This window comes from Paramormyrops kingsleyae, chromosome 1 (genome assembly GCF_048594095.1).
Source record: "Paramormyrops kingsleyae isolate MSU_618 chromosome 1, PKINGS_0.4, whole genome shotgun sequence".
Taxonomy (NCBI): domain Eukaryota; kingdom Metazoa; phylum Chordata; class Actinopteri; order Osteoglossiformes; family Mormyridae; genus Paramormyrops; species Paramormyrops kingsleyae.
The window spans coordinates 36,303,182-36,313,319 of record NC_132797.1 but is presented as its reverse complement, the minus strand read 5'-3'; the positions used below and the strand labels follow the sequence as shown (position 1 = coordinate 36,313,319).

Here is a 10,138-nt window from a genome sequence, read left to right as displayed (position 1 = left end):
ATTTGTGGGGCATTTTCCTACGCTAATTAGGAGTAACTTGATGAATGAGGCCCATTGATATAATCGCAATTAAAACATTAACGTTTTCAATGGTGTTTTATGCTTTTATGCTTCATCAGCTACAAATCCAAAAGCTGAATTCCAGCTGGTTTAAACTACTTTATTTCTGATGTGTCCATAAAGATTAGCCGTGTTAGCAAAAAAAAAAAGATAATACACCAAGTCACAGCAGCGAGATTATGAATCTAGCCAGCATCATCTTAAGATAATTTCTAATTCAACAATTAAACCAACTTTAAATAATCCGTAGAAAGGGATACACATTTTGTTTATTACTATAACAAAACTGCTTATTTACAACAGAATTATATATAAATGAATTACACAGACATATTCTTCTTTCACATGGGTAATGACATCCAGGCACATAAACCATCAATCAACATATTTTCCAAGGATGTCGCCATCACGAAACAGGAAATACTCCTGAAAAATAAAATATTATTACTTAAAATCTAAAGTTAGAACAATTTTTAAAATTGGTATACAAGCTAACTTCTCAAAAGCAATGGCATTCTTTTACATAGAACTTTATAAATACCTTATCATCAAGACTGACTTTAGTTCCTCCATACTCAGGTAACAGGACTTTTTCTCCCACTTTCACACTAACTGGAACCACCTTACCATCCTATTAAAGAACAGAGAGAAAGCCTGGGTAAACTTAACTCCAGTGCGTTTTTAAAAAGTGACTGGGAAGTATAGGTATGTATGCAGGTCACCTTGTTGGTGCTACCGGGACCAGTGGCCACCACTGTGGCCTGCAGCACCTTGCCCTGGGACTTCTCCGGAAGCATGATGCCCCCTTTTGTTACCGTCTCCGCTGCCAGACGCTCCACCAGCACACGGTCAAACATGGGGAGGAATTTCCTAAATGCCTGAAGAAAAACAGGGATCCAAACAACATTAATATTTCTTATTAAGTTATCACATTCATTTTGACTCCGTTATTTTCTGATTCTCTATGGCAAATGGGTTACAGGAGCATTCAGCCAATGATTAGAGATGAGGGCTGATTCTGAACAATGGCCAGCAATGGCCTTTGAGCCAGGCTGTTAACCCAAAATGCTTCAGGTAAAAGAGTGACCCATTCCAAGTAAAAATAAACGTTACTTTAAATAAAAAAAGCAACTAAAATGAGTAGTTTTGAAATAAAGGATTAGATTCACTTTTGAGTATATATTTCAAGGACATTTATTTCTAAAGCCACTACTCCTACTTAAGATTGAAAAGTGACCCCACGCATACTCATAATTCTTAACCATTTATTGCATGCCAGCGCCATTTATCAAGACTGCTTGATTATATGTAAAATGTTTATAAATGCCCACCTTACGAGGAGGGGCTATAGTCTGCTTTTCTAGAATTGATAGTTTTTCTGCAGCTGTGCACATGGTATGTGTGTCTGACCTTGAATGAAGGTTGTTTCTAAACGAGGGAGGGACAAAACCTTGATTCCTGACTTTTTTGGGGGTGGGGGGTGGTACTCTCACCGATAACACGAGAACTCCGTAAAACATACACCGATTAATAATTGTGCATAGTTTTGCAGAATTAAAGAACAAAAAAGGTTTAGTTAAACTGGTTGTGATTAGTCGACAATACTGGACCTACTTTTTTTTTTAACTATTAAACGGTACTCCATTAAGATTCAGACACCGATAATAAACTATACTTTGAATAGCAGCGCCCTTGCCGTTTTACAGCGCGGTAACCCCGGATATGATTAGGCTCATGCTCGGTGCACTTTGCTTAACGGTAAGAATCATCGGCAGGACGCTCTGTTATTCTGACCAACTGGTTAATGGAATATTAATAAAAGCACTATGAGGTTGTAGTTAGACATTACTTTATCTTGCAAAGTGTGAATCAATGTACCAAACTGATGTCATGCGTCATTGCTTTTTGGGTTCCTTGCATTTAAGCGATTATACGTTACTTTTATTTAGGGAGTTGGGCAATAAGGTTCTTCACTGTACTATCGTTTAAAGTGGCATCATAATGTACTTTAACGGCATTAGATACCTTAAAATGCAATGAACGTTAGTCCCAAACTGCTGGAACATCTAATTTCCAAAACAAAAGAAAACAGAAAAGAAAAGAAAAAAAGAATTAATCCCCTTTTCCTCATGTGGATACTCTTCAGACCATTTACTAAATGTGTCTAGACACACCAGTTGTATCATTTGTATTTTGAAGCTGAGTATCTAGAGGTATCGCCGAACATTAGAGGTAAAGATTAAAATGAGCACACGTTCTGATCGCATGCTAATGGTAAATTACAGTACATAAGCTGAAACATCTGATACACGTGAATTCCCGTTTGTTATTATTCTTAAGCACATAACGTTAGTTCTACAATGACATATTACGTATAACTGACTTACCATTTTTATGTTTGCTGACTCTTTGCGTGGAGGCTGTGTGATACTGTGCGCTAATATCAGCCAAAGGACTGATTTCCACGTGAAGAAATAGCCAGAATCCCGAGGCGCATGCGCGACCTTCACACGCGTTCTTGCCTGCTTCGTTCCAGTAATCTAGAATATTCCACGTTTTTACTTTAACAATAATACAAGATTTTCAAAATAACGACACCTTCCTGATTGTTGTATATAATTTAAATAATGTACATACATTTCTATATAAAAGGATCAAGTTTTGGATATAATTTATTAATATTGCGCAAGTTCAACCTTTGACACCTCCAACTTTTTTTCATCCAATTGACTCTAAGAAAATTCTGGAAATCAAACCCTGGAACGAGCATAGTTTGATAAGCACACATCATAATTTTCCATATTCGAGGAATTTATTATATTACTTCAACATACCTTTATGTAAATAGTAATGTAAGTAAAGTTATACTTTGTACTATATCAGTAATTGCTGTTATATTTACGGTCAATGCAAGAAATATTTGACCGCCACTATTATGCATGTTACAGGGCCAGTAAAACTATTACCCGGATGGAAAAAACCATGTGTACCGCAGTGCTCTCAGCCGACGTGCACTCGGGTTCACACTTGTTCGTAGTAGCGGTCCGTCTGCTAGTCGAGCTGAGGGCACGAACAAACCATCTTCTTCGACTTTATCTGCACAATTTACAGTAAGTTATGCTGTACTACACTTTGGAGTGCACTATGCACAATTATAGGAAATCTATTTTTTGTTGGATGTACAACAAATTAGTACGTTATGGCAAGCAATGTAGATTGCACTCTCCATGCGTGTGTTTAACTGAATAGCGAGCGTGCGCTGGACGATTATCTGCTATTATACTTCTATATAAATATTGATACGTTTTAGGTGGTGAAGTGCTGTGTGTTGTATTTGCAGATGCAAATACATTTCACATTATACCTTTTGATAATAAAATGTTTGTTTCTTTCATGGAACCTAATTTGCAGTTCAATTAACATGATACCGGGGTCTCCCAATTGTCATTCATTGACTATTGTCCAGCACATGTCAGAAGTAGTACTGACTGAATATGTCTTATTACGGGTCATATCACAGATGTTTAACTTTGTCGCTCAGTTTAAGAGTTTCGTCGCAGTACATTGTAGCATTTCTAGAATATTCATCTGCGGAGAAGACACGCGTGCCCGCTACACTTTGTAGGGAAAAGAGTTAAAGATATTTCGTCATTTCCGTATGCTGTGGAATCTTGACCTTGTGATAGGCGGCACGTGTGTGCGATGAAGTGCACGACAGACTGTCGTAATGAATATTACCGCCAGTATTTCATGTTTCTTAGTGTATTTTATAAAGAAATACCAGTTAACAAACACCCCATGGATCTTGCTTTGAAGTTTATACGTAAAAAAAAATGCTATACTCATAGCTTCGTGAGGTAATGGGTAACGTGCAGGGGCGTCACCTGACATTTGTGAAAAGGTGGGCTAAGCGTTTAAAATGAATGAATGTGAACACACATTTTAAAATAGTGTACATTTATTCGGGGCGGGCTAACCCCCCCCCCCCCAAAAAAAACGGCCCTAGTAACGTGGTTTTGCAATTAAGAAACCGTTATATTGCTTTAATTAATATTTTTTCATATGTGTAAACTTAGAGGCTGATTTTTCATGTGATGTATTAATAAAGGTCACCTAAAATGCAGAATGTATTGAGGGATTGGGATTTATTTAATGGGGGGGGGGGGGGGTGTAGTAATATATCTAAATCAGGGCTATGCAACTCTCAGTCCTCAAGGTCCATGCCCTGATGTTTTTCCAGCCTTCCTTCACCCATGAGCCAGGTGCGAAGCCCCTCTAGCCAATCAGAATCAGTAATTATCAAAGTAATTACCAGGGAGAACTGAAAACACGGCCTGGATTTGGAATCGAGGTTCAGAGTTGAATACCCCTGATGTGAAGTATATTCAGTTTGTAATTTACAGGAAGATTTGCATTTCCTTTTCTGAACACCCCCACCACTTTTTTGTTAGGAATGCTGCGCATACCCAGTGTGATGAGAAAAATACGGCCAGTGTGCCGGGCTCTGGCCCCACACCTCACGCGAGCCTATGCCAAGGACGTCAAGTTTGGAGCTGATGCCCGTGCCCTCATGCTCCAAGGCGTGGATCTGCTAGCTGATGCTGTTGCTGTCACCATGGGTCCCAAGGTACAACTAAATTGTCAATATTGTTATGGGGCTATCAGCGGAAAATGCTTCTACTTATATGCTTCTCATTAAATGCTTCTGTAATTGCGGGCAACCATAGAGGAAAGAAACTGTAGAGATGGACTATGTACCAAAGAGATGTCAGCTTGTATGTATATACTTATGAGATACTGATCTTTTTTTCTTAGATGTAGCCTTACTATGCAAAAATATGCAATTCTCAAATCTTTTCGTCTTAAAAATGTGGTGATATTGTTATATTAGTGATGATCCAGGTTCTTTGGTGCGTTCAGCTTGTACACATTCTCTTCTTGCTTGTAGGGTCGAACAGTCATCATTGAGCAGAGTTGGGGCAGCCCCAAGGTGACCAAAGATGGGGTTACAGTTGCCAAGAGCATCGACCTTAAAGATAAATACAAAAACATCGGGGCTAAACTAGTGCAGGATGTGGCCAACAACACCAACGAGGAAGCCGGCGACGGCACCACCACTGCCACCGTGCTGGCGCGGGCCATCGCCAAGGAGGGCTTCGACAGCATCAGCAAGGGCGCCAACCCCGTGGAGATCCGCCGCGGTGTCATGATGGCTGTCGACACGGTCATAAGTGAACTGAAGAAGCTGTCCAAGCCTGTCACCACTCCTGAAGAGATTGCACAGGTAACAACAGCAGTGTCTATGAAGAGACGGGAAAGCCAGTGGTAGTTGTTTTTAAATTATAATAATCATACGGGCAACTTATCAAGTATGAGATTTGACTTGAGTTGTATGTGTATTTAAACTCCCCCGCCTCCTCCAAACATAAATCACTGGAAAATTCTCCCATGATTTTAGTGTAATCTGTAGAGATGCGCCAAGCGCTAATGACATGCTAGCGCATGGCTGTGAGCGTGCATATGGCGGTGAGGCTATTGTGTGGTGCATGCATAGTGTGCCGCTTGTGTAAAACGGACCGGTTCAGTAATGGAAATACATGAGTATGACTCTCCGGTCTCCAATCCCTGGCCAGTCGATCGGTGCACCTCTAGTAGTCTGGCCATATGGTTGATCCCTAAGATAATGTGAAAATGGATTTATTGTGAGCAGTGGTTTTTATTATATGTACTGTTTCTTTAGGTGGCTACTATTTCAGCAAATGGAGACAGTGAGATTGGTAACATCATTTCCAACGCCATGAAAAAGGTCGGCCGTAAAGGGGTCATCACAGTAAAGGTGAGTCCCTCTTCTGTTTTACACATTAACTTGAGCATTTTGAACCAAGATGTATTTCCGTTATAGATTTGTTATCGTTTTTGAGAAGACTTCCCTGCCAATAAGCCTGTGCTCTGTATTGTTTTAGGACTAAATATATTTAGTTTATGTGCAGCTTTATCATAAAGTGACTGTCTGACAGGATGGCAAAACCCTCCATGATGAGCTGGAGATCATTGAGGGCCTGAAGTTTGACCGTGGCTACATCTCCCCCTACTTCATCAACACTGCCAAGGGTGAGTGCCCACCCCTGCCTCCAGCTCCCCCCTCAGCTGTGCGATCGCCTGGCCTTCCTCTCCATGGCCCGTGACTTTGACTGCCTTTGAATTGCCACCCCTGTGTCTGCAATTCAGGTCAGAAGTGCGAGTTCCAGGATGCCTACCTCCTGCTGAGTGAGAAGAAAATCTCCAGTGTGCAGAGCATTGTTCCTGCCCTCGAAATTGCCAACCAGCACCGCAAACCTCTGGTCATTTTGGCAGAGGATGTTGATGGGGAAGCTCTCAGCACACTAGTCCTGAACAGGTCCTTCATGCTGCTTTTGGGACATACTTGTCTTTTTATGAAGATACAATAGTACCTTGGAACACAAACTTAATTCGTTCCTGAGGGCTGGTTGAGTTGTGATTTGGTCGAGGTCCAAGTGAAATTTCCTAATAAGAAATAACGTAAATTACTTTAAGCCATTCCAGACCCCGAAATGATTGCCTGTTTAAACTTATCTACCTACCTAACTAATGATAAAAATCATTAACAATCAATATAAAACCAATACACACATGAAAAGGCAAAAATTTCTCATACACACACGTGCACCACCTTCAAGTCTCGCTATAATTTCCTTTTTAAGTTCTACAGTTATTCTCACTACTTTCCACTTCGGTTTACTGCTATCACTGCTCACTTTCTTAGGGGCCACGATTACTGTATCACTAAATGTACTGTAGATAAAGCACAAAAAAATTCACACCGAATACAGGAACACAGCTTTCGCACATCGAACTTGGCTGAGAGACAGAGAGCGATTCATAGGCATCAGCATCCCAGTAGGTCCGTTTGCCTTTGTTTCAGCCCACCAGAGATGTCTCGATCCGTATAGTTTTACCAAGTCCGTTGTTTTGTTCCCAAGTTTTTTCTTGACTTAGGTTTTTCTCGACTGACCTGTTCGAGGTCCGTCTTGGTAGAGTTGAATGCATCTCGACCCATATAATCTTTAGTAGGAACGGTCAAGTCCCAAGATTTCGGTCAAGGTACAAGTAAAAAAGAAATTGACCCATTAGATGTCCGAGTTGGATGCGTTTGAGTTCCAAGGTTCTACTGTATATAAATGAGATGTGAAGTTTGTATTTGAGAATTGTCATGGTAAAGTGTTCAGTGTTTAAATTATAGCATCTTTTGAGCTCCTGGTGTTGATCTCTTAATGCTGTCATTGTGTCTACAGGTTGAAGGTGGGACTGCAGGTTGTAGCTGTAAAGGCTCCAGGATTTGGAGACAACAGGAAGAACCAGCTGCGGGATATGGCTGTTGCCACTGGAGGCACTGTGAGCAGTTCTTTTAACCTCTTCAAGTTGCAATGAATAGATTTTCATGTTTGCGCAGTCTGTAATGTCGCAGTCAGTAATGTCGCAGACTTGACTTGGCAGAAACAGAAAATAATGAAACTCCGCCAAAGATGGCACATACCTCTTTGTTCTCTATTAACATCTATGTTTTGTTGGTAGGTGTTTGGTGATGAAACAATGGGCCTAGCTGTAGAAGACATCCAGGCACATGATTTTGGCAAGGTCGGCGAGGTGGTGGTGACCAAGGATGACACATTGCTTCTCAAGGGACGTGGTGATTCAAGTGCTATCGAGAAACGCATAGCAGAGATCGCTGAGCAGCTGGAGACCACCACCAGTGACTATGAGAAAGAGAAGCTGAACGAGCGATTGGCCAAATTGTCTGATGGCGTAGCTGTGCTAAAGGTCAGTATGTGGAATGAGGCTTCCATCTATTCTCAGAAGTATTAACCAGAAGCTACCTGTTGGCGAATGAGAAAAAACAGAATTCTAAAACCCATGTAGTTCTGCACCATTTTCTACTCATGGGAGAAGTAGGGTTTCTATGGCAAGAAGCATAAACTTGGTATATTTTGGCATTTTGGACTTTGATTGTTCACCTGACTTAGTTGCAGGGCTTGTTGTGGGCACGATGGGAGAGAAGTTGGCTTGTGAATAATGGTTAGCCGTTCTGTGTCAGGTCGGAGGTACCAGTGACGTGGAGGTGAACGAGAAGAAGGACCGCGTGACTGACGCATTAAATGCGACGCGGGCAGCTGTGGAGGAGGGCATTGTCCTGGGGGGTGGATGTGCCCTTCTGCGATGCATCCCTGTGCTGGATACCATCACGCCAACCAATGCTGACCAGAAAATCGGTGAGTCAATGGTTAGACCGCAAACTGCTGTATTGTGGATGATGTGTAGTGGACTAAATGAAGTGTATGATTGTCCTTAAGTACTCAAAGACGGGGCACCTGTGGCAATACTCAAAAAAAACCAGGGCTCCCCTCTCCTCAGGAATCGATATTATCCGCCGTGCCTTGCGCATCCCAGCGATGACCATCGCTAAAAATGCCGGCGTGGAGGGTTCGCTGGTGGTGGAGAAGATCCTGCAGAGCGAGGGAGAGATGGGATATGATGCCATGCAGGGCGAGTATGTCAACATGGTGCAGAAAGGCATCATCGACCCCACCAAGGTAACTTCAGCATGCTGGGATCTCAGTGGCCATAGTGTCTATTGCATTGGAAACACCCCCTGGTATCTTCGGCTGCGTCCTGCTTAAAGCGATTCCCTTAATTCCCCTACAGGTTGTGAGGACAGCCTTGCTGGATGCCGCTGGCGTAGCATCTCTACTCTCTACCGCAGAGGCCGTCGTCACAGAAATACCCAAAGAGGAAAAGGAGGGAGGCATGGGTGGAATGGGGGGCATGGGAGGAATGGGAGGAATGGGGGGCATGCTTTAAAGCCCCTCCCCGAGCCTTCTGGTAGACTTCCTAATGGTGGAGCGGGCTGGGGACACCCCCCCCCCACTCCCCCACTGACCATGCATTTGTTGAGGAGTTACAAAAACCCCATCAGTTCTGAAACGCAGCCCATGCTGGAGATCTAGCCACGCCCCTTGATTTAGAACATTGACAAATGCTAGTACTTAACCTGTCTTTTTACATGATAAATGACTGTCCATTCAGCTATTGTATAATTGTAACTACTCGGATTTCCTCAGAGAATTTCACTTTATTGGTATCTGTTTTAAGCAGCAATTTGTATGTCATTTACATGTTGCTTAGCATACAAAACTGCTGTTGTCTCTGAAATGCGTATATATTAAAGGTGCACTTCTACCATGTAATTCTCAGATGGAATTTCTGTAGTTAGCTATAAAATGGCCGCAGAGGTACAAAATGGAAGCTCTGCAAATTGTTTCCGGTCCAGATTCTCTTGTATCAGTCTTTTCTCCAGTACCACCATTCTGTCTTACCATTTGTGTTGCTCATGAGGCTGCTTTAAATCTTATAGGTTTAATATAGGTAGGATGGAACCTAGTTCAGTTACATATTACATGTTGTGAAACAGCATCTACTGCTGACAACTCAGATGTTAATGACAGACTTAACTGGAAGGTTTACTGGTTATGGTTTTCAAATGGTTGTAGTGTTAATGATAAAACGAAGCTGCAGGCTGCCATGACCAGATGTTACAGCCAGGGGGCCTGCTAGGGTTACAGGGTGTGTAACATTACACATAGAATTTCCCCAAACATATTTTATCTAGCATGAATGGTGCTGGTGCAGGAGGGATGGGGTTGGAGGAGACACTACCCATTCTACAGCAGTTTGTTCTTTTCAGCCTGACGTTCATTGTGTATGGCCTCTGAACCCGGCCCTGCTTCAGCAGAAACAGAGGGCAGTTTTGCTCATTCTGATTTTGTAAGTGTGCCCACATCTGATGACAGACCATTATGCAATGGGCATTCTCTGAACCTATTCAAGACCTCTAACAATGGATTCATTTCCCCTTAATTTCATGGTTTTGTTTTTTGGGGGGGCAGCAGTGATCACCTTTTTTGTATAATGTAGTGTGATAATTACTGTCATTTTTTAATTTAATAAAGCCGAATGTTCTTTTGAAGTATGCCATGCCACTGAAATTATTTTGAAACATGGG

General features: G+C 41.9%; 2 protein-coding genes across 2 annotated transcripts; one reads left to right on the top strand and one right to left on the bottom strand.

The window, feature by feature from the left end:
• Positions 1 to 310: 310 nt before the first annotated feature.
• hspe1 (heat shock 10 protein 1) lies at positions 311 to 3,059 on the bottom strand. The gene is made up of 5 exons (XM_023805771.2): positions 3,027 to 3,059; positions 2,448 to 2,600; positions 783 to 938; positions 602 to 691; positions 311 to 486 (listed from the first exon to the last, which is right to left on the bottom strand). Exons 1-5 carry the CDS (start codon positions 3,042 to 3,044, stop codon positions 436 to 438), a joined length of 468 nt encoding a protein of 155 aa, XP_023661539.1. The 5' UTR covers positions 3,045 to 3,059; the 3' UTR covers positions 311 to 435.
• hspd1 (heat shock 60 protein 1) lies at positions 3,046 to 10,102 on the top strand. The gene is made up of 11 exons (XM_023805768.2): positions 3,046 to 3,170; positions 4,512 to 4,687; positions 5,009 to 5,344; positions 5,801 to 5,896; positions 6,078 to 6,171; positions 6,289 to 6,457; positions 7,374 to 7,473; positions 7,654 to 7,899; positions 8,174 to 8,348; positions 8,491 to 8,669; positions 8,782 to 10,102. The coding sequence occupies exons 2-11, from the start codon at positions 4,514 to 4,516 to the stop codon at positions 8,935 to 8,937; spliced, it is 1,725 nt and encodes a 574-aa protein (XP_023661536.1). The 5' UTR covers positions 3,046 to 3,170; positions 4,512 to 4,513; the 3' UTR covers positions 8,938 to 10,102.
• The last annotated feature ends 36 nt before the right edge of the window (positions 10,103 to 10,138 follow it).

Bases quoted from the DNA above. Each gene is read 5' to 3' on its own strand.
- hspe1 (XM_023805771.2), bottom strand. The intron at 692-782 runs GTGACCTGCATA...GTTCTTTAATAG, and splicing joins GTCCCGGTAGCACCAACAAG to GATGGTAAGGTGGTTCCAGT. The intron at 487-601 runs GTATTTATAAAG...TTTATTTTTCAG, and splicing joins AAGTCAGTCTTGATGATAAG to GAGTATTTCCTGTTTCGTGA.
- hspd1 (XM_023805768.2), top strand. From the start codon at position 4,514: ATGCTGCGCATACCCAGTGTGATGAGAAAAATACGGCCAGTGTGCCGG. The intron at 6,458-7,373 runs GTCCTTCATGCT...TTGTGTCTACAG, and splicing joins AGCACACTAGTCCTGAACAG to GTTGAAGGTGGGACTGCAGG. The intron at 8,670-8,781 runs GTAACTTCAGCA...ATTCCCCTACAG, and splicing joins GCATCATCGACCCCACCAAG to GTTGTGAGGACAGCCTTGCT.